The 24,299-nt window shown below is 37.6% G+C and overlaps 2 protein-coding genes across 4 annotated transcripts in view; one reads left to right on the top strand and one right to left on the bottom strand.

Annotated features, from left to right (window-relative positions):
• Window positions 1–3,576, top strand: part of KPNA5 (karyopherin subunit alpha 5) — a 43,147-nt gene extending 39,571 nt beyond the window's left edge. For all 3 annotated transcript variants that reach the window (XM_081044312.1, XM_081044314.1, XM_081044313.1), the window contains exon 14: window positions 25–3,576. In XM_081044312.1, coding sequence (XP_080900438.1) covers window positions 25–212 — 188 coding nt within the window. In that variant the 3' untranslated portion in view covers window positions 213–3,576. The remainder of the gene's footprint in view (window positions 1–24) is intronic.
• A 987-nt stretch (window positions 3,577–4,563) lies between these two features.
• On the bottom strand, window positions 4,564–22,998 carry FAM162B (family with sequence similarity 162 member B). The gene is made up of 4 exons (XM_081044315.1): window positions 22,691–22,998; window positions 22,430–22,541; window positions 19,445–19,553; window positions 4,564–9,110 (listed from the first exon to the last, which is right to left on the bottom strand). The coding sequence occupies exons 1-4, from the start codon at window positions 22,860–22,862 to the stop codon at window positions 9,012–9,014; spliced, it is 492 nt and encodes a 163-aa protein (XP_080900441.1). The 5' UTR covers window positions 22,863–22,998; the 3' UTR covers window positions 4,564–9,011.
• Between the last annotated feature and the right edge of the window lie 1,301 nt (window positions 22,999–24,299).

The raw sequence follows: 24,299 nt of genomic DNA, 5'->3' as shown, positions 1-24,299 counted from the left end.
TTATATATATGCTTTGTTTAATAGGTCTGGATAAAATTGAATTTCTGCAAAGCCATGAAAATCAAGAAATTTACCAAAAGGCTTTTGATCTGATTGAACATTATTTTGGTGTAGAAGACGACGACCCCAGCATTGCACCTCAGGTGGATGAAAACCAACAACAGTTTGTGTTTCAGCAGCAGGAAGCACCAATGGAAGGGTTTCAACTTTAACTTGGTGGGGGAAAATTAATGGCTAAAAAGGGTATTTTCAGATGTCTCTTCTTTGTTACAATGTCAATAGGAATGTTTGACATGTTTTTATGTAGATCAGAAAAAGAAGTTGATGCACTTTTAAAAAGCAAAACAAAAGTTTCCATTCAGATACAATCTTTCAGTGTAATTTTATTTTGTGTGCCTATATTTATGTATTTTATTGTTTTATCTATTTTTAATCTATGAACAATTAAATAGTGAAATTATTTAATAATTTGAAGCTTGAAAAGGAGAACTTTGATAAAGTATTACATACGGTTCTGAATTTTTTTTTTCTAGCATTCTTGGAAACTGCATATTAGCAGTACAGATATTTATAATTGCGTTTTGGCAGTAAGTCTCACAGGCCCAATCTCTACTAAATCTACCTCTAACTTGAAGCAGAAACAAACAAAAAAAGCTTTAGAAGCATGAAATAGTATAAAAGCTAAATTAGAATGTGAAAATATCTATTACCTTAAATTATAAATCACTGTGCTGTAGGTTAAACTTTGCAAAAAAAGAAAAAAATTACAACAGAAAACCTATAAAAAATATTTATAAAACAGAAGAAATAATTGTACTGATTATCAATTAAAATGTGACAATTGTGAAGAGATAAACTGTTCTTCATGTTGAACACATTAAAGTGATTACACAATATTTAATATTTGTGTTTTTAACATATAAATGCTATTATATTAGTATATTTTGTATTTCAACCAAATGTGCTACCATTTTTGAAATAGTGTTTTATTCTTTTTTCACTCATTTTAAAAAGCATCATGATAGAGATGCCTTCATGAATCTAAAGTAGTGCTGCATAGCAAAAATAATACTGTAATTCTTTCTCTGATTTTTCAGAGCAGTAATTGAAGTTTCATTTTCTGTTTCATAATGAATTTAGGTATTTGAATGGCAAAATTGTCCTGGAGAAATCTACTTGTTATGTGCTAAAGTTTATTAAATACCCTTAATGTTTAGACGTTAAAAGATGATATTAATGAAAATTGCTAAGGATTCTTTAATATACTTGAAATCTATATTAGGAAAATTTTTGATAATACACAGAGGGTCATACTGCTTCTTGTCATGAATCAGTGTATTAAATTACATCGTATCAGATTGATCAATATAATGTATGTGTTTATGTATTAAAAGAAAAACCTCTTCAAACTGAAACTTTAAAAAGTTTCAATAGAAAAATTACATATATATTTATTTATAGATACATATATACAAAGGGTGCCAAAAAATGTATACACATTTTAAGAAAGGAAAAAACTGTATTAAAATTGTAATAATATATACCGATGACAAAAGATGAATACAAGTCATATGTATACATTTTTTTGGCACCTCTGGTATGTATGTGTCTGGGTTACTCTCACAGTACTATATTTGGTAAGAGTTTTCTAAACAGATATGGTTGAACTTGGTCTTTTCATTTGTAGTTATATGCAGGCTATTTACATTTCCAATTATAGAACTAAAATACTTATTTAAAAATTAGTTTACTACTGTTTTAAGATGGGAACTGAAGCATTTTTGATATGATTCATAGTCTATTCTGTAAAGGAAGATTTTTGTTTATGATAGCATTTATAATGTTTCTGCTGGAAATCAGAGGCATGTTACAAGAATAAAATGTATATATGAGTAGTTTTAAATAGTATGGCACTTTGTAAATTATATATCTTGAAACTAAACATTTGTCAAGACACTTAAAACCTACAGCTATAAAATACAGGTTTAAATGGTGTCCATAATGCTGACTGTATCTGCCAAACCTCTTCTTTATTAACTAGAGGATTGTATCTGTGTCCTTTTTATTGTAGTGGAAGTTATGTAGCATAAAAAGTTTTTCTTTTGCATTACGTATGTTCAAAAGAACAGGGTGTTTATATTAAAGGTTGCCAAATTGATGGTGAATTTATCAGATAAACACTTTTGTGGTATGGATGGTTCAAACTATTAGGTGACAGGGTATTCCACTCTTTCTAATCAGTTGACTTAATAATGCAGCATAATTCATAAACTAACCAGCTGTGCCTGCTTTTATTTTGAGGGCCCTGTAGTCACATTAACAAATCTCTAAGCCAAGTTTTTCAAACAAAATAGTTCTTATAGAAGGAAAACTAATATGTATGTTTGTGTGCGTGTGCACGCACACACAAACACAAAATAACCTTTGAGGGGAGGATTTTAAAACTTTAGCCAGTAAAACAAACATATTTCTAAGTACACATATGACCATATTTTAAGTATCCCAAATACAAAGTTATATTTAATTTCATGGATTTGTTACTTGGATAATTAATTTGATTAGATTTCAGTACAAGGGACTATATAGTTGGGACCAGCTATTGACATGGTGATGACTTCATTTAACCAAGAGTAGTAAATACTTGTACTTTGTTCTTGAGTTTTTTTCCACATGACTACTTCTTTCAAATGAACAATTTAAAATGCTCTAAAATGTATTTTCATTAATCTTCACTGACCTTTGTTGGGACAAACATGTTTTTAACTTGCTTATCTAAGATTTATTATATTTAAATCTGTGAGAAACTGTGCCAAAAAGAATAAAACATGTTGCAAAGAGGAACACATACAACATTAACACAAAAAATCAAGAAAATACTTGAAAGAGCCCTTTATTTAATTAAATTCAGTGTTTTATTGAATTTTAATTTTTACCAAACTATGCAATTTTGCTTCCTTGTTTTATATTTATAAGTACTTGACTCACTGGCCGTTTTTTTTTTATAACTATAAGTATTTTGAAAGGTGTTCCTAGGACTTAATTTTTAGTGTTATTTTGTTAACTTACTGGTAGCACCAGAAAAAGAAAGCAAAAAATAAATAAATAAATAAATAAAATCTGCTGGCACAGAAATAACATCATTTGGTAACTAAAACCTATTTGCAGTTAAAGCTTGATTTGTAGGATAAAGGACTAAAAGAAGCATTACCTTTGCCTTCATATTTTTTCTTAAGAAGGAGCATTATGGAAAAAGTAACTATACAAAATCTTAGTGGATTTTTGTTGGTGTTCTAAATTCAGCAATTTACTGGCTGCTTTGTGAAACTGTGAAATCAAAGTAATTGTTGACCTTTACTCATTTTAGTTCATAGCATTACTGTTTTATGAAATGTGACATATTAGGAGCCAATATGGTAGGGCTCTAAAAGGACAATGCATCTTTAAATTCTTATTGGGGAGTGGGATGAAGGGAAGATGTTGTTGCCTAACTAAATAAATCAATATCTGAGCAGTATGCAATATTATGAAATGTTACAGTACTATATTAAAAATAATAAAATACTATTTTACAATTGTATTCATATAAATGTGTCTATTTTGTTTGTTCTCACTTGTGATTGTGTATTCCTAGCTGAGCAAAAGCAGATGCCCTCATTGATTAAAATTCTATCCACTTTTCTAAAACCAGCAAGATTTTTGTTTGTAGCATATCTGATTGAATTAGTATGTTTCTTTTGCTTTAGAATCTATGTGTTCTGTTATAATAGGAAATGTGTCTGATTTATCTTTGTATCTCAAATCTTGGCAATTAGTGGGCATTCACATATTTGAGATTTTTTTCCTTTTCTGTTACTTTAATGCAATACAATACCTCTATTTAAGGAGTAGAGGTTTAAACCTAATAAATAAAAATAGGAGGGAATGTCTGATTTAACTTTCCTAATACTCTGGAATATAAGGTCACACTGTAGCCAAGCCTAGATCCCCTAGCCTAATGTTTTTCTTTCTTTCGATACCATGGTTTTTGCTTTTGGTTGGCTTCATTTCCTTTAGTATGTGAAACTACAAGTATGCTAATCACAGAGTAGCGAAAGTAATTGAATTAGGGTACCTTGCTTCCAGTAAGGCAGTGAGCAATTTTAGTGGCAAATGAATTAGAACATACGAAAATACAATGTACAGGTCAAACACGATACACTTCAGTATACACTGGGGTTCAGCTTCCCAGAAATCCCTATGGACACCCTTGGATGATATGTTTGCTTAATTTTATTTATGCTCTTTAATTTTTTTCCCATTCATATTTGGACAGTCGATTAGTTCAATGAGCACATGATTCCCCCTGCCCCCTTGTAGCACATCTAATGATTTTTATGTTTGTTTCAGTAGTTTAAGTTTTAGGAGACATATGCGTTGTATCATTATTAATATCACTAACATTTCAGTTTTCCATTCTGTTATGAAAAATCTTTTTCAAATAATTGCACTGGCAAGCAATGCTGTACAACACCAGAACTAAAATGTTGATGGGGGCAACCCCACCAAGTAAAGAACTCAGTAGTTAATGTACCAACAGTAGACTTTAATTTGCAAACAGTAGACAGTTTAGAGATTTCAATGTGTAATACCCCAGAGTGCCTGTTCTTTAAAAATTGAATGTTTTCAACTTGTGGACAACTTTACTTTTGAGGGATCCCTCCTGTTCGCTTTCAGTTGTAGTTAACATGTTTTTAAAATCTTATTACCAAAAATATCATGGCAATATTTAATATACTCTAGGGCTTCAACATGACTTTTCTGAACATTCTATCATTTAAATTGTCGTATTATAAAATACACACAGAGAATAATGTGTAAGACTAATAAAATGAACACCTATTTATTCACTACTCAGCTTAATAAATTATCAGACCTTGTGATCTTTACTCTGGATTTTATTAATAATTCTTGTGCTTTTCCTCATTGTTCAGCTCACATGTGTGTATTCCTAAGATATATAGATTTACTTGCCTGTTTTGAAATGTATAAAATTGAGTATTTTATGCATTCTGTGATTTTTTTTTTTTAGCTCAGTGTTAACATTTTTTGAGATTCATGTTGATGCTTATATCTGTGGTCCATTTTCTTGCTGTATACTATTCCATTTTGTGGTTACAGCATTGTATCTCTAGTAGGGCAAGCCTTCTCCCTTCTCCATGATTGTCTTAGCTCTGCATTTCCATATAAATATAGAATCCACTTGTCAAATTCCATGAAAGGCCCCATAGGGATTTTGGAGGAAATTACATTTAATCTATAGGACAAGTTTGGACAGCATCTTGATACTTTCAATCCATGAACTTTTTTAGATCTTCCTTCCTGTATTTCAACAAAATTTTGCAATTTTTTTCATAAAGTTCATTCACATCTTTTAGGTTCACTCCAAATTAAAAAAAAATACATCAGTGTAAGATAAAAATACTGTTGTCTTTCTAGCTAACCTATTTAGTCATTCCTTTCCATGGCTTACTATATTGAAATAGATATCTATTTCTACTTGCATCCTAGAGTTAAAATTTTTCAAAGAATAATGTTGCAATACAGTATACAGTATTGGAGAGTATACAGTAAGGAAAATTTTTCTGAACCTATTACAATTTTTCTATGTGAAACTTGACGATTTGTACATTTGTATGAATCACTTTTTTCTCATGTGAAAAGGATATTTAAGTTATACCATAAAACTGACAATCCTGGCTTGCTGGCCTAGTCTTTGGGATTTTTGTTAGGGATTAGAAATTATACTGGTCCTTTTAAAGGAGGAAACATTTTTTTCCCTTTATCTTTTTCACTTATCCCCCAACCCGCCTCCTGTCTGACAACCATCAATTTGTTCTATGTCTCCATGAGTCTGTTTTGTTTGTCTATTTTTGGTTTTTTAGATTCCACATATAAATTAAATCATGTGGTATTTGTATTTCTTATTTCACTTAGCATAATTCCCTTTAAGTCCATCTATGTTGGCACAAATGGCAAGATTTCATTTTTTATTGCCAATATTGTGTGTATGTGTATATGTGCGTGTATCTTCTTTATTCATCTGCCAATGGACACCTACCTTGCGTCCATATCTTAGCTAAATAATACTACAGTGAACATAGGTGTGCGTGTATGTTTTCAAATTAGTGTTTTTGTTTTCTTTGAATAAATACCCAGAAGTGAAATTCCTGGGTCATATGGTAGTTCTGTTTTTAATTTTTTGAGGAATCTCCATACTGTTTTCCATAGTGGCTGCACCAATTTACAATCCCACTAATAATGTACGAGTGTTCTTTTCGCCACATCCTTGCCAATACTTGTTATTTGTTGACTTTTGATAATAGCCATTCTAAGCAGCCTCTAAGCAAACATTTTTTAACATGACGACATATGCCTTCACTTTTCATAATGCATTGACTGTATATTTATGGACAGTGTCAGTACCCACTCCACCATCAACCAGTGAACCTTTGGCATCCTATCTCTCATGAATTTCTGCCTTCCAAACCCAGATTCCACTGTCAGACTAAGGCTATCTCTGATTAGCCCATGGTACCAGACGCTTACCATTAGCCCACGATAGTTCCTGGTTTGATGGCAAGGTGAACTTCATCTTGTTCTCAAAAATGTTTTTAAAGCCCTGGATTCTCAGCAACCGGAGATTAAAGATATATTGACTAGCAGTGTGTGTGATCTTCTACTGGTTCTATTTCTCTTGTAGAACCCCGACTGATACAGGCATACTGCCATCACCACCAAACCCTAGTTCAATCCTCTGACTGTATAATCTTTCTGGGATTCTGGCTTCATATGGATATCTATATTCTCAGCTTTTTCTGGCTTCATGTTTTTGTCTGTTCTTTCAAGCACATGACCCCCAATAGGATAGTCAGATGCCCCCTTGGCAAATAGCAGCACAAGATAGGCTTAACTCTCTCGATATTTACTTTCTTCTTATCTGTAGCAAGGATCTTGCTCTTTCTGCAACAGTTCAGCCAAGTGTTTTAAAAGATGCTCTAAAAAATGTTTTATACTATAATTTATAGTTCAATACTAGGTGACTTCCCTGGACATCTAGTCTTCCATCTAACCAGAAATAGAAATCATCATTCTCATCCTTATAAACATTTTAGGTTTTCCTATAATATTTAGAATGTCTCAGGATTCAAGCAGAGTATACAAAAAAAAAAAAAAAACTTTCAAGGAAGTATACAGAGTAAGATATTTTTTTAAGAGAACTGATTTATAGATCTTTAAACTCTATATACAAATAAACTCATATACTTTTCCTAAATTTGATTTGTCTGAGAACAGACCTGTGGTGTGCTGGTTTTCCTTTCTCATCTCTCCTCATAATCAACACTATTATGCCCCAAAAAAGTACTTCTCATCCATTTTGAATTTTACTCATGCTTTGCTCTGTGGTACAAAAAACCTTCTGGGTGACAAATGGATAGTTCAAGAACGGATAGCGCCTGAGGAAGAGTTCCAGGTGCAAAATGCCCTGGTTCATCTAGGGGGTAAACGCATAACAACATTTCCTGCCTTCTCTGTCTATCTTAAGAGTTGAATTTAGAAGTGAGATTATCATCTCAGGAATCAGGAATTAACTGAGATTCTCATCTCAGTTAATACAGGAATGTGTATTAACATTTCCGTTTTCAAATCAAAATAGGATTTTTTCTAACAGAAAGTATAAGTTTGATTTAGCTTGTTAGTTTGACAGTGGGTACTGGCTTTTTCCTTAACATTACAAAGCAAACATCCTCCATTGAATGAACTAACTATGTAGCTTCAAAGTTACGATGGAAAATATATTTAAGGTACATTTAATATACAATAAACTGGAAATTATGTCATTCAACTACTTACATTTATGATTAAAAATTATACAGATGTCACGTTATAAAGTTGTACACTTGAAATTTATATAATGTTATCCCAATAAATTTAGTGAAAAATTATAGATGCCAAATTAAAAATGTGAGAGGAGAACGTATATATAATTTTAAAAGTTGCTTTTGGGATTGCTCAAACAAGTTTGAAGACCACTGTTACATAAACTATTTTTCTTTAATGATTTTGTATTTTTTAAATTGTTTTCACAAGTACTGTTTTAGTACTTTTATAATTTAAAAATAGATTTTGAAATTAATAGTTCTTGGTTTATAAGACTTTTTAAACCTGTTCCACATAGTTACAAACTACGAAAAGAATAACCAGAGGGACTATCCAATTACCAAATAACAGTAGACTTTGGTTGAAAATTAGTTAGAGTTTAAGGGGCCCTTAGTGATTTTAGTTCAATAACATTTTAATTACTTGCACAGAGTGTTAATTTTAGCATTATCTGTAATGGCCAAAAACTGGATCAAATATCCAGATAAACTGTGGCACATTCATATAATGGAATATCGTAACACTAAAAGTAAATGAATTCACACTGTACACAGTTTGTGGATAAAGTTGAGTGTAAGAATCCATGTTCACAAGTGCATATTGTATAATTCCATTTATATAAAGTTCAAATGTTGAGTATAATGTTGAGTATAAGAATCCACGTTCACAAGTGCATATTGTGTAATTCCATTTATATAAAGTTCAAAAACTAATGAATGGTGAGTATGGTGATAAAACTCATAAGAATGGTTCCTTTGGGAGGGTAATGACTGACAGAAAGGAGGATTTCGAGTTGCTGGGGATGTTCTATATCTTGACCTGGGCAGTGGTGATGCAGGCGTGTTCACTATGTACAAAAATCTATCAAGCTGTACACACTTTGGTGCACTTGTCTGCATGGGTGATACTTCAATAAAAATTTACTAGAAAGGGAAAATAGAAAACACTTTGTGTTTCTTGTCACAAAACCAACAAACAAACAAAACAAAACAAAAACCGTGGCAAATATTTTGTTAAATGTTCTATTTTACCTATCTTTAATTGTTGCTGATAATAGTGATGACCTTCTGATTAACACTTTGTCACTTAGAGTATCATTTAGCCTTAGCCTGTGCAGCCAACGCAGCTTCTTCACGCCACTTAGCTTTCTTTGCCAGGTTCCAACTTGTTAAGGATTCGTGTCGTTCTACAGCCTGCAAAAACCACAAAACAAAACAAAACACAAAACAAAACAAAGCTTTTTAACTTCCTGCAAAGAATTTGTATTTTAGATCGACATATAGGAACGACTCTGTGAAAAGGAGAAAAGTAACTTAAAACATCTGTCACAAATAGTATCCAAGAAAAATGATGCTTTTGTATAGAAAGACATTCCTTAAATTGCTGGACTTCCAGTCAACAGGACAGCTGATGTCAGAAATCTGCCCCACCCTCTCTTGGCATACATAGATATAGTATTTGTTGGATAAAAGGTAAAAAAATATTTTCAAATAACCTCAAAATCAAGAAAGGGAAAGCCTCAGTTTCCAGAAATGGAAAAAACTCAAAAGGGATAGGAATGGCGGCAGCGGGGCACATTTTCTGAGTTCTCCTCCGGATCTTATTACAAACGGGACATATAACCCATCAAACAACTCTTTGCTCATCACGCAGAACAGCTAAGAGACTCCTAAGAGACTCGTGGAAGGATTACTTGAAGGTGCGCAAATTGGGTGAGCAGAGGAAGAAGGAAAGGAGCGGAGTGGAAACGCGCGGTCTCGTGGTGGAATCAGGCCGGCGGCGGCTGCAGCAGCGGCGGTAAACCGCAGCTCTAAAGACACAGGAAGATATAGAACACGCAGAACAGCGGGGAGACTCGTGGAGGAATTACCTGAAGGTGAGCGCTGATTGCGAGCAGGGGAGGAGGCAGGACAGCGAAGTGGAAGCATGCTCCCCCCACCACTGCCTGCTGGCGACGGCCTCCGCAGCGCCCAGGACGGAGCGCAGACTCGTGGAAGAGCCCAGGCCGGATGGCGACCTCTGCACGAATCTCAGGACAGAGCGGAGACTCGTGGAAGGTTTGCTTTGGGGTGCGCTAGTTGGGCAAGCAGGGGAGGAGCGAGGAGGGCAAGAGGAAACGCGCCGTGCTCTCCCCACCCCCCACGGTAGAGCCAAGGCCCTGTAGCGTGCCCACAGCCGCAGCGGCAGGCAGCACCCAGGGCTCTAGAGTCCCACGGGAGCCCAGGGTGCAGCGGAGAGCGCAAGGTCCAGGAGGTGGGCTCTTTCTCTGCGTCCCACAGCTGATCGCTCCCGCCGGGGCGGGCAGCTCGTGGGCCCTAGGGCAGACAAAGAACTCAGACGCCACACCTGGGCCTCTCACTGCGCTTTTCGAATCCTCCCCCCGCCCTTCCAGAGACTTAAACTGACCCCTGAACTGAGGAGTAGTGTCAGATTACAGAGGGGTCAAACCCGGTCTGTGCTCAGGCGCTGGGAAGATTGGCAGCCAACTCTGACCTTCGGAAGAGGCTGGGAGGAGGGGATTTTTGCTGGACGAGGAGAGAGGAGACTCCCACACCCCCAGCCACCACCTTTTCGGGCCTGCGGGAGGAGTGTGACGTGGCTGGCCTGGGAGAGAGAAGACCTCTCCATCCCCAGCCCCCACCCTCTCTGGCTGGCCTGGGGTGGGGCAAGGGCAACAGCGGAAGCACTCCCTGAGTTCAGCAGTAAGCGGCAGACGCAGCTCCCAGCTTTCAGCAGCTTAGAGATCTCCCGCCCGCCCCCTCCCACACACCCACGGAAGGAGGGCCCTAAGATTCAGGAGTACTGGGCACAGGGCTGGTGGAGCTACTCTCAGCGTGCATTTTTGCAGGAAAGGACAGAAACTGCACGGTCTCTGAAAACTGTCATCCAGACCCCTCAGCCCCTCGCATTTAAATCTACACTCCCAAATTCACTCTGGGCACCAGGTGACCAGCGCTGCCTGCGCAATAGGCAGGGAACTCTTTGGCACAGCGGAGGACAACCTGGAGATTACTTGGTGGGCTTAAGCCAAGACTGGTGCTGCTTTCTGTTTTGCTTTGCTTGGTGTTTTATTTTTTTTTTTTTCTGCTTGTTGTGATTTGCTTTGTTCTGCCTTTTTTTCTTTGATATCTTTGCCTATGTTGACTGGGGATTGTTGGTTGTATTTTACATGTGAATGTACTTGATTTGTTTTCTTTGTTGTTGTTGTTGTTGTTGTACTTGGTAACTTGATTTGTAGTGAAACTGCCCTAACAGGGCCCAGCTTAAGAGGCACAAGATTCAACATATTCAGAAGCCAACTCTGGACCAAACCAGAGTACTACCGGGTTTGACCAACAAGTCACACACCCAGAGGAAATCCTCTGAAGGTACAAGAGCCCATAGAGGCCAAACCTCATTTAAGTGGCCAACCCTCACCCAGCAGAACACCCTGCGGTGGGCAGAGCCAAGTTTCACAACTAGACGGCCTAGGAGTTAAACCCACCTACTCACAAGCAAAAAGCAATTAAAGTTCTTCTTGAACAGGACAATATACTAAATACACGAACCACCTGTGGAGCACATGCAGAGGAGAAGAACGAAGTAGTCCAAGTCAAATATAAAGGACACATACGACATAAGATAACCCAGCAAGAACTAAGAGCTCTAGGGGATCTTCCTAATACATCAAAGCCAACACAGAGAGTCAGTCAGAATGGGGAGACAAAGAAACATGTCCCAAATAAAAGAACAGAAGAAACCTCCACAACTGGAACCAAATGAAGCAGAAGTAACCAACCTGTCAGAGACAGAGTTCAGAACACTGGTGATAAGAATGTTTAAGGAGCTTAGAGAAGACATAAAGAAGGATATAGAAATCATAAAGAACAACCAGTTAGAACTAAAAAAGGATGTGGAAATCTTAACGAACAACCAGCTAGAACTAAAAAACACAATTACCGAAATTAAGAACTCACTTGAAGGAATGACCAGCAGGTTAGATGAAGCAGAGGATCGAATCAGCGACTTAGAAGACAAGTTAGCAGAGATCACTCAAACTGAACAACAGAAAGAAAAAAGAATAAAAACAATGAAGATGGGTTAAGAGACCTCTGGGATAACATCAAGCGCAACACATGAGCATCATAGGAATACCAGAAGGCGAAGAGAGGAAGCAAGGGATTGAGAACATATTTGAGGTAATAATGTCTGAAAACTTCCCTAACCTGATGAAGGAAACCAACATACAAGCCCAGGAAGTGCAGAGAGTTCCAACCAGGATAAACCCAAACAGGCCCACACCAAGACACATTATAGTTAAAATGGCAAAGCTTAAAGACAAAGAGAGAATCTTAAAAGCAGCAAGAGAAAGGCAGAAGGTTACGTACAAGGGAACTCCCATAAGGCTATCAAATGACTTTTCTACAGAAACATTGAAGGCCAGGAGGGAGTGGCAGGAGATACTCAAAGTGATGGAACACAAAGGCCTACAACCTAGATTGCTTTATCCAGCAAGGCTATCATTTAAAGTTGATGGAGAGATAAAGAGCTTCCCAGAAAAGAACAAACTGAAAGAATTTATTACAACCAAGCCAGCATTGCAAGAAATACTAAAAGGACTTCTGTAAATAGAAGAAAGATGAAAACAATTTACTACAAATTTAAAAACGGCAATAACTATGTACCTATCAATAATCACTTTAAATGTAAACGGATTAAATGCTCCAATCAAGAGACATAGGGTGGCTGAGTGGATAAGGAAGCAAGACCCTTGTATATGCTGTATACAAGAGACTCATCTCAGATCAAAAGACACACAGGCTGAAAGTGAAAGGTTGGAGTAAGATATTTCATGCAAATGGAAGTGAGAAAAAAGCTGGAGTTGCAATACTTATATCTGACAAAATAGACTTTAAAATGAAGAAGGTATTAAAAGACAAAGATGGGCACTATATAATAATAAAGGGATCAATCCGACAAGAGGACATAACCCTAGTAAACATCTATGCACCTGACATAGGCGCACCTAAATATATAAAACAGGTACTGATGGACATAAAGACAGAGATCAACAGCAACACTATCATAGTAGGGGACTTCAACACACCTCTGACAACAAGGGACAGGTCCTCCAGACAGAAAATCAATATGGAAACAACAGCCTTAAATGATACTTTGGAGCAGTTGGATTTAATTGATATTTTCAGAGCATTTCACCCCAATGCTGCAGAATACACGTTCTTCTCAAGTGCACACGGAACATTTTCTAAGATAGATCATATGTTAGGACACAAAACAAGCCTTGATAAATTTAAGAAAATTGAAATCATACCAATTGTCTTCTCTGACCACAGTGCTATGAAATTAGAAATGAACTACAGGGAAAAAAAAACCAGGAAGACACACCAATTCATGGAAGCTGAATAACATGTTACTAAATAATGAATGGGTCAAGCAGCAGATCAAAGAAGAAATCAAAAGATATCTCGAGACAAATGAGAATGAGAAAACAACGACCCAAAATCTATGGGATGCTGCAAAAGCAGTCCTAAGAGGGAAGTTCATAGCACTGCAGGCCTACCTAAAGAAACAAGAAACATCACTAATTGACAGTTTATCTTCACACTTAAGGGATCTGGAAAAAGAACAGCAAAATAAGCCCAAAGGGAGTACAAGGAAGGAGATAATAAGGATCAGAGCAGAAATAAATGAAATAGAATCCAGAAAAACAATACAAAAGATCAATGAATCCAAGAGCTGGTTCTTAGAGAAGATAAACAAAATTGACAAACCTTTAGCCAGACTCATTAAAAAAAGGAAAGAGAGGACCCAAATTAATAAAATCAGAAATGAAAGAGGAGAAGTGACAACAGACACCACAGAAATACAAAAAAATTTAAGAAATTACTATGAGCAACTGTATGCCAACAAATTTGACAATCTGGAAGAAATGGACAATTTCCTAGAGGCGCACAACCTTCCAAGGCTAACTCAAGAAGAAACAGAAAGCCTGAACAGTCTGATTACCACCAGGGAAATTGAATCAGTAATCAGTAATCTCCCAACAAACAAAAGCCCTGGACCAGATGGCTTTACAGGTGAATTTTTCAAAACATTCAAAAAAGAATTATCACCTATTCTCCTCAAGCTCTTCCAAAAAATCCAGAAGGAAGGAAGACTCCCAAACACTTTTTAAGAAGCCACTATCACCCTGATCCCAAAAGCAGACAAAGACACCACAAAAAAAGAAAGCTACAGGCCGATATCTCTAATGAACATAGATGCAAAAATTCTCAACAAAATACTAGCGAACAGAATTCAGCAATACATCAAAAAGATCATACACCATGATCAAGTGGGATTCATCCCTGGTATGCAGGGGTGGTTCAACATCCGCAAATCAATTAATGTGATACACCACATTAACAAAATGAAAAATAAAAATCACATGATCATATCAATAGATGCAGAAAAAGCATTTGATAAAATACAGCAACGTTTTATGATAAAAACCCTTAAGAAAGTGGGAATAGAGGGATCATATCTTAACATAATAAAGGCCATATATGACAAACCCACATCTAACATCATACTCAATGGGGAAAAGCTAAAACCATTCCCCCTAAGATCAGGAACAAGACAAGGTTGCCCACTTTCTCCACTTCTTTCAATATAGTGCTGGAAGTTCTAGCCACAGCAATCAGACAAGAGAAAGAAATAAAAGGCATCCAAATTGGTAAGGAGGAAGTAAAATTATCACTATATGCAGATGATATGATACTATATATAGAGAACCCTAAAGACTCCACCAAGAAACTATTAGAACTGATAGATGAATTTAGTAAAGCAGCAGGATATAAAATTAATATTCGGAAATCAGTTGTATTTGTATATACCAATGATAAAATATCAGAAGGAGAAATTAAAAAAACAATTCCATTTACAATTGCTCCAAAGACTATAAAATATCTGGGAATAAATCTAACCAAAGATGTAAAAGATCTGTACTCAGAAAATTATACGACACTGAAGAAAGAAATGAAAGAAGACATAAATAGATGGAAACACATTCCATGTTCATGGATAGGAAGAATTAATATAGTTAAAATGTCCATACTGCCTAAGGCAATATACATATTCAACACAATTCCTATCAAACTACCAACGACGTTTTTCACAGAAATAGAACACATAATCCTGAAATTTATATGGGACCATAAAAGACCTCAGCAATCTTGAGAAATAAGAACAAAGTGGGAGGTATAACGATACCTGATTTCAAACTATACTACAAGGCTACAGTAATCAAAACAGCATGGTACTGGCATAAAAATAGACACATAGATCAATGGAACAGAATAGAGAGTCCAGAAGTAAATCTATGCCTATATGCCCATCTAATCTACGACAATGGAAGCAAGAATGTACGATGGGGTAAAGACAGTCTGTTCAATAAGTGGTGTTGGGAAACCTGGACGGACACATGCAAGAAAATGAAGCTGGACCACCTCCTCACACCATATACAAAAATAAATTCAAAATGGCTTAAAGACTTAAATGTAAGATCTGAAACCATAAAATATCTTGAAGAAAATATAGGAAGAAACTTCATGGACATTACCCGGAGTAAGATTTTCACTGATATATCCCCTCGCGCGACGGAAGTAAGAGAAAAAATAAACATGTGGGATTACATCAAACTAAAAAGCTTTTTCACAGCAAAGGAAACCATCAATAAAACAAAAAGGGATCCTACTGAATGGGAAAAGATATTTGCCAATGATATATCTGATAAGGGATTAATATCACAAATCTATAAAAAACTTACTCAACTCAACTCCAAAAAAACAAACAACCCAATTAAAAAATGGGCAGAGGACTTGAGGAGACATTTTTCTAAAAAGGACATACAGAAGGCAAGAAGACATATGAAGAAATGCTCAACCTCACTAACCATCAGAGAAATGCAAATAAAAACCACAATGAGATACCACCTCACTCCAGTCAAAATGGCTATCATCAATAAATCAACAAACAACAAATGCTGGCGGGCATGTGGAGAAAAGGGAACGCTAGTGCACTCTTGGTGGGATTGCAGATTAGTGCAGCCACTATGGAAAACAGTATGGAGGTATCTCAGGAATCTGAAAATGGAACTACCCTCTGATCCAGTAATTCCACTCCTAGGCATCCACCTGGAGAAATCCAAAACTCCAATTCAAAAATCTGTATGCACTCCTATGTTTATTGCAGCACTATATACAATAGCTAAGACACGGAAACAACCGAAATGCCCATCGGTAGATGACTGGATTAAGAAGCTGTGGTACATTTATACAATGGAGTATTACGCAGCCATAAAGAGGAAAGAAATCTTATCATTTGCAACAAAATGGATGGATCTAGAGAACATTATGTTAAGTGAAATAAGTCAGAAAGAGAAAGACAAGTACCATATGATCTCACTTATATGCAGAATCTAAAGAAAAGAATAAGTGAATGAACTAATCAGAAACAGTTTTGGGGACACAAAAAAACCGAGAGTTGTTAGATGGGTGGGGGGGAGGGGGTTGGGGATGGGGGGAACGGTGAAGGGATTGGGGGGCGGCTGGTGACCACAGGATGGCCTCAGGGTTTTTTGAGAATTACTTTGGGGAACTTATTCAATAGTGTTTGGGGATTTTGTTGGGTGTCCGATGGACATGTGTCTCGTTTGGGAGACCACCTCAGGGATGGTGTGGATGCCTGGTCATGGCATTGTACACCAGAGGCTGGACATTAATGAATGCCAACTATAATTTTATGTGTATAATGTGATGGCTCGGTGTGAGGTCGGGGTGGTGGTGGATGGGGGGAGGGGGGTTCACGGTGTGAGGGATGTAAAAATAAAATAAAACTAAAAAACAAAAACAAACAAAAAAAAAAAAAGAAAAAACTCAAAAGGCATAAACTGGTGGGAACTGAAAAGGATTGAAGCCAGGATGGAAGACAATAGTTTTATTCTGAGCTCATTAAGGGGAAATGTTGGCTTTTGCAGCTGTAAATTGGGAATTTAATCTCTATACCAACAGGCAAGTCCAGGATTTGGATCTTGGGCATAGAACTGAGCTACCAATAAAAAGTTGGAGGTATCACGAAAAGGTACCCCTAAGAAATTAATGGAATTTCTCTCACCAGCCCAAGGAACTGGCAAAGAAACTAGGCATTTATCTGGGGGGTGGAGGGGCGGGGGAATGAGTCACCTGTGAAGAGAAAAGACAATCAGCATCATAATTAGGAAATAAGAACTCCAGCTAGAAAATATATCTGAGAAAATAATCTAAATGCAGCACAGAGATAAAGATACAAAAAAAAATTGAAAAGTTAAGAAACGGAGAATAGAATTACAAGTTCCAACGTATATTCATAACAGGTGAAAGAGAATAGATAAGCTGAGGGAAGGGGCCATATTTGAAGTTATGACAGCTTAGACTTTTTCAGAAGTAAGGAAAGCTCTAGGTCCTCAGACTGAAGGACATACAATGTCCTTAGCAGAATAAACAAAAATTTTATATTGATGGATATCTAAGGTGCATGTCACAGTCCATGTATCCAAAGGAGAGGATTGTCATGCCTGCCAGTTCTTTCCCCAGCCTTACACATCTCAACAATGGCATCATCAGCCATCTAGTTTGTTCAAGTCAAAAACCTAGGTTTTTGGGTTTCTTTCTTCTGTTTTCTATCCTCTTCTCACAGTGAATTTACCACAAAGTTCTTTATACCCCCCCCAAATATATTTCAAATTGGTAACCTTTTTTCCACCTCCAATCTGCCCCCATCTTAGTTAAGGTACATGCATTAATGATTCAAAATGAAAAGTCAACTGGAGAGAGGCAAGGGGGACAGCAGTGAGACCATTTAGAAGATACTGCAATAAACTAGACAACAGATGTTGGTTGTCTTTCCACCAGGGTGATATCAAGAAAGATGGTGTGGAGCGGTCCAGTTGTGAATATATTTTAAAGTAGGGCCAAAGGATCAATGACATACAATGACTTACTCATGAGTTACTGGAAAGATGATAAAATAGTACCTGGACGAGGCCATTTTAGATGTGGTGGTCAGAGAAGCTTTCTCTGTGGAGATTGAGAATAAGCCAGCTATGACAAGAACAGGGAAAGGAAGGAAAGCCTAGAAAAGAGAGAGTTTGGTATGCTGAAAAATAGAAAAGAACCATTGCGGATGGAGCATAATGAACAGAGAGAATATGATATCAAACGGGGAGGGTCCAGACAGTTTCAGGCTCCAATCTATCATTTAAGAGCTAGAGAATCATCAACTAGGTGGGCAATCATTTTACTTAGGGAGGTTAAAAACAAGAGATGATTAAATTTCTTTATTCCTATGTTTATGTGTTCAGTCCAGCAAATATTGATGACATTTTCCATGTGAAGAGAATAATTTTAAGGAATTAAATTCTTTGTCACACTAAGAGAAATGAATAACATAACATCAGTAAACTTAGATGCCCTATTCTATATGTGAATTACTGGGCTCAAATACTCTTGAAAACCTGAAAAGTAAAGAAGAGCTGAATCATAGGACTAGGCAGAATTAACATTCTAAATTACCATTCTCTGGGCATTGGCTAAACATGCCCAGAGACTGAAGATGTATGAATCCAAGCAAATTATTCTGTATGATGTGGCTGTCGAAATCTAGTTCCAACTCTGACTGCACTACCAAAGCACAGTGTTCATAAACAAAGAAGTTACAATCATGCTCCAAAGGGTTTAGTTGCAGGTGCCACAATGAAGAGACATTGATAAAATGGAGTGTGTCCAGAGGAAAGCTCAAAATAGAGGGAAGTTTTTAGGGATAGAGTAATTAAGACTGAAGAAGAGAAGACTCATAGGTATGTATTAGATGCCTCCCAATATGTGTGGGGCTGCTCTATGTGGTAAAAAGTGATCAGCAGATGGAAGGATTTAGGGAAGCAAGAAACAAAATGAGAGTAATTAACTCTTAATTTCTCTCTAGAAACCACATATTGAAAACAGTGAGAAAAGGGCTCAAATACAGGATGCAGGCAAACTAGTCAGCCTTGGTGATCACTTCCAACTTTTTAATTTCTAACTATTTTATGATTCTATGCACTAGCTAATTGAGTTCATGATTTAAGGAATGATCTAGTCTGGATAACTTTCCCACAAGCAAGTTCTTCTTGTGCAGATTTTAACCAGGTAACATACTGTTCTGTTTTGTTTTTGTTTATATTATAAGTGGAAACAAGCTTTTGTCCCTCCTACTCATATAATGTGTTGACTCAAATTTCCATGAACATGTTTGTTTCCAGTATGGTAGATATATGTGGGTGACTCAAGGTGTCTGAGACAAAATTGTTCTTACACTGAAAGAATAGCAGTAATCCCAAAATTGAGAACAAAGCTCATAACATTTCATAAAATTCACAAATCTTTATTTTTTTTCACACTCCTAAGTGAAAAAATATTGTACTTCTGGTTATCATTATTTTAAATTCTATCTTGATTTTTAAAGAGGTACTCACCCTTTTGGCTGATGCTATCACTGCAAAGCAGGCAATAATTGTGAGTCCAATCATTATGTAACAAGCTTTCACTCGAGCTTTGTTTCTTGCAGCATCTATCATTTCTGGCCTAAATCAAGATATATAGTTTATTAATTATATTAAAGCAATGTGATTTTCTGACTGGCATAACAGGCAATGCTTTGCAATGTTAATATTCCAAAGATACCTGAATGCAAATTACAGATGTGAAAGACTTCCAAAGGCTAGGTCATTCATTGTCTTATCAATTTCAAATCAACAGATATTTATCTAGGTCTTAATGTTAGCCAATATGAAACCACAGTGTAGATTATTTCATTTCTAATCGCTCAAAATATAATTACTAGAGATAATGGCTTGACCCACCATTTTTTTTTTCACTGATTGGGGTAAAGATAAGAACTAAAGCCTATGTACGTCTATGATTTGTGCCCATTTGGCCCTGTGTTATTAAGTGGGCTTTGTTTTCAGTTTTTAAACAGGTTGTCTTTTTAAAACTAATTTTCATCATTTCGTTTTTTTCACTGGCCTTCCAATCTCTTCTTGGCCCCTCCCGTCCTATCCCAATTAAAGAAATTATTATACATTTTGTGAGAATGATTATAGAAAATAGGGTGTTTCCTTCATAGCATTTGCATGAAGTTTTCAAAGAAATTATCAAAATCACAATAATTTATAAAAGAAAAACACCTTCATATTGTTATTATTACTCTGAAATGTTATGTTTTATGTTTACTTGAACACTGGGTAGTCTTCTTTATTAATAAAGTTATAAGCAAATTGTCCAAAATTTTAACAATACCACTTACAAAGTAGCGTTACAAAAATAATCATATTTGTAAGCCTTTTATATTGAAATTAACAATTTGCAATAATATGAAGTGGCAGTTTATAAATACAGATTATTAAAGAATAATTCTTGAGAATGTATTCAGCAGTATTCTTTCTCATCTAAAGTCAAGTTTAAATAGAATTCAATTACATTAAAAAAATTCCAGAAAGGCAAATCGCAATTTCTCTTAAAAATGAAAAGCTTTTCCACTAGTTGAAAGAGTACAGAGAACCAATATCAAGCCTGCTTTCCTTAGATTTCTGTCAGATTAATGTAAGTTTTAAGATGCTATTTGCAAACAGGTTAATATGAAGATATTATTAGATTACATTTGTTGCTGACTTTTGTTCCAGATGGAACCTAAAAGATCTGATTTTTTTTACTCATCCACCTGGCTTTGATCTACTATACCAAATTAGTTTAGCACTGGAAAAAAAACATAACCAAGTACAGTTATTATTAAATATCATTAGTGTATGGTACAAAAATTATAGGTCAGTTGGTAATTATATGTCCATTAAATGCATAAAAAGTGAAATCTATTTACACTAGAAGTCTAAAACCAAGCATAGGAGGCATATCCCGTCTAAGCAGCAATGCTTTAAAAAATTATAGAATTATAGAAAATAATAAAATGAAAAATATTCAAATATTTTCATGTTTTCAACTCCAAACTAAAGTACTTTTCAGAGGTATCTTGTTCAAAGTTAAATTCTCCTGCGTATAATACTTCTTTTGATTGTGATCCTGAGAGAAATTAAATTTATTTCTATAAACTGTGTCTCTTCACACATACAGCTATGTTAATGCAATACCAGGACCAGTGTCTCTTGATAAGCATTAACTTACAATAATGCGGGTTCTTTACATTCTTAATTACTCTGTTACAGCACTAGAACTTAAAATCCAAAAAGACTGAGGGTGATATTTTAGTTTTTCTGAGGCTAATTTCTGCTTTGAGCTGACTGTAATTTGGAGTCTATAGATCTCAAAGAAAATAAAATGTGTTTTATAATCTTAAAAACATCTCTGTAGTTGAATAAATGCTGAAAACAGACTTCAAATGTTATTTCAAATCCCATGTCCATTCTTCATTAAATAATTTGATCCAAGAAAGGAACAAAAATGTTCAAGTGAACATTTCTCACCACATATTTTTCCCCATTTATTTAAGATGCTTTTGGTAACTAGTAAATTAATAAGCAATAAAAGTGTAGGTAATATGTACAGAACAAGATGTAGGCCGAGTTTCCATTGTCCATTCCGATAGGCATTGATTGAATTGTGTAAGTATAATACACAGAACATGTGAAGTCCTTATTTAATAGGATAGTTCCAGTCTATTTTTTAAAAATCAGTTTAAAGCACGTTAAATTGATTTTATTCTTAGTTTCCTTCCTTCCCTTTTTACCCACGACCTTGTAAAAGTGCTGGGAAGTTTTTGGGCTTTGTATAAACTCAAATTGTAGAAAGATGGTTTTTACAGGGTACATTTACCTTTTTTTAAAAACAGGTTACATTTACCCTGGAGGTGAAGTTGTCAGCTTGTTTTATCATTTATCAAACCTCTATCTTGGGTTTGGGATGGTGAAGAGAGCAGTTACGGTGATGCTCCAGGAGCCAGAGCCAGACTAAAGTGATGATCAAAAGCTGTAGAGCACGTTCGCCAGGCGTCTCTGGCCCCAGACAAGAAGGTCTTGCGGATGCGGCTTCTTCCCAGAGACTCGCCAGCCACTCCACAGGCCATGAGCCTTCCTTGGGTGGGGCAGGGAGATGCCCCCGATCCCTGGCGGCCCCGCCGCCACCCAGGGTACTAGGAGCTCACGGGGGGTGTCTCTGAGCGACGGTTGAAGCGCCCACTGAACTTCTCGGTTTTCGCCCAACTTCAACAGTCTCCCTGGAAGCTTAGCTGCCCACCGTTCAGTGAAGAAACTTGACAGTAAGTGCACTAGGAGAGCATAGGCAACTTCCTTAAGGTGGTGGGTGTTATTGTGAAGCACCGTGTGGCACTGCGGCCGCCTTCGCTCCAGGGTGCGCCAGGTCGGGGAGTGGATAGACCGCGCACCCCTCGAATCTCGGGCCGGGCCCTCCCAAGGGAGCGCAACCCCGGCTTTGGCATAGGAGACACTTACGGGATCCGAGGCGGGATGTCCTCCATCGCTTTGAAACGCCCGGTCCACAGCAGGATTTTCTTGTCGAATTGGGAAGGCTTGTGCTCGGCGGGGACCCTGTGAACCTTCCCTGCTGCGAAAACGACGGGGACGGAGGGAGAAAGCGACAGAAGCGAGGCACAGAGTATCAGCGCGCGCTCGTGCCTCGACCCCCCGGCCCCAGCTCCTCCCCCGTCCTACCGCAGCCCGCTCCCTCCTACGCTATTCCCAGTCCTGACTCACCCGGACCCTGGGGCCCAGAGCGACCGGGAGCTCCACCGCTGGAGTAGTGGGGGAGACCCCGGGGCCGGAGGAGCGCGATGGGGAGCTGGGCGGCTTCTCTAGAAGCCCTCGGGGCGCAGCTCAGGATGCGCCCGGGGCGGAGACGCAGGAGGCTCTCGGCGGCGGCGAGCATGCTGCGCTCTGTTCCCGCGCTGGCAGGCGCCGGTCCAGCCAGCGTGCGCGCTCCGGGCACTCCTGCAAGGCCCCGCTGGCCTCCCAGGGGATCCCAGACGGCAGCTGGAGTGTCTGACGCGCGCAAACTCGGCTCCTGGTCCCCGCCCCGGCTGGCGACCTCGGACCTTCTGCAAGCGGGACCCTGGGAGCGGCCCGCTCTGCGTGAAAACGCTGGGCCGCAGAGACTCACCATCGCTTGAGACAACTCCCTGCAGCTCGTTTTAAAGGCATTTCCTTGTAAGGATTTAAAACGCGTTTCTATCCTTTGGTTCCACTGTTTGGTGCCCAAGAGAATAAATCTAAACCCTCTCCGCCAGGAAGCCCCAGCAGTCTTTCAGGCACAGGACACTTCAAAAGTTTAAGGACATTCAGATAAGTGTAAGGACATTCTACAAACTTACCATGTTGAAGTTTGCTCCTCACCCCACCCTCCGCTTCCATACCTTTTCTCTTTCTCTAGGCAAAACCACCTCAGCTGTTAAAATTGTTTTCCCCTACCTCTTCATTTCTTAGTAAGACCACAAATTCTCCAAACTCCCTTCCAAATGGGCCTTTCTTGTACCTTCCACCATCTTCCCTCTGCAAAAAGCGGGGGAAATCTACCATTTTGTGATTCTAAATGGGAACAGGGACTCAGAGAAAGGACGGTCTGCGTTCTTTGTAGGAAAGTTGTCTACTCTGAAGGAGTTTACTTATTTTCCTTAATTCATATTCCAGGGACAACAGACCCCAGTCAGGTGAAAGTGCTCTGAGGTCACAGACCAGGCCCAGCTTACCCTCCTCCTGTTCACGTTTCTGAGGTTCCTTCCATACTCAGACTCTGCCTTACACTTTCAGTTGGAGCTCCGATAGTTTTTTTTTTCTTAGTAACTAGACTGTCAGGCTCTTGAAGGCAAGATCTCTGTAACTCCAAGTGTCTTTCATGTAATGGTGTTTAGCAAAAGAAGAGAACATACCTTTGTAAAGAAATGTGCATTTAGAGGAGTGATTGTAGAAAGAACATGGGCTTTGCCTTCTTTCCAAGGTTTAAACCTCTGATTTGTGACGTAAGAGTTGCACAATCATGAGCAAATCATTTATGTCATCAGTTTTGATCTCATTTGTAAAACAAGACTTCCTATCTCTAAGGTTCATTCATGCAATGACTACAAAAAAACTACTACTTGTCAGCTACTTCTCAAAGCTTTATAAAGCAGAGAACAATATCAAGTGGGGGTTAGTAGATGAAGAAGAAGAAAAAGCAAGCAGGGTTAGCATGGAAGCTATTTAGAAAGGACAGTGGCTAGGGAAACCCCTCTAAATGTGCCTGGCACAAAAGAACACTTCAAAAGATGTTATGGTTTCTTTCCCTTTACATTTTTGTTTAATGAGTTCCAAATCACAATTTGTGAAATCT

This window comes from Rhinolophus hipposideros, assembly GCF_964194185.1.
Source record: "Rhinolophus hipposideros genome assembly, chromosome: 3".
Lineage (NCBI taxonomy): Eukaryota > Metazoa > Chordata > Mammalia > Chiroptera > Rhinolophidae > Rhinolophus > Rhinolophus hipposideros.
The sequence above is the reverse complement of the archived record's forward strand: the minus strand, read 5'-3'. Positions and strand labels throughout refer to the sequence as shown.

Bases quoted from the DNA above. Each gene is read 5' to 3' on its own strand.
- FAM162B (XM_081044315.1), bottom strand. From the start codon at position 22,862: ATGCTCGCCGCCGCCGAGAGCCTCCTGCGTCTCCGCCCCGGGCGCATC. The intron at 19,554-22,429 runs GTAAGTGTCTCC...ATCTTGATTTAG, and splicing joins GACATCCCGCCTCGGATCCC to GCCAGAAATGATAGATGCTG. The intron at 9,111-19,444 runs GTGAGTACCTCT...TGGTTTTTGCAG, and splicing joins TGATAGCATCAGCCAAAAGG to GCTGTAGAACGACACGAATC.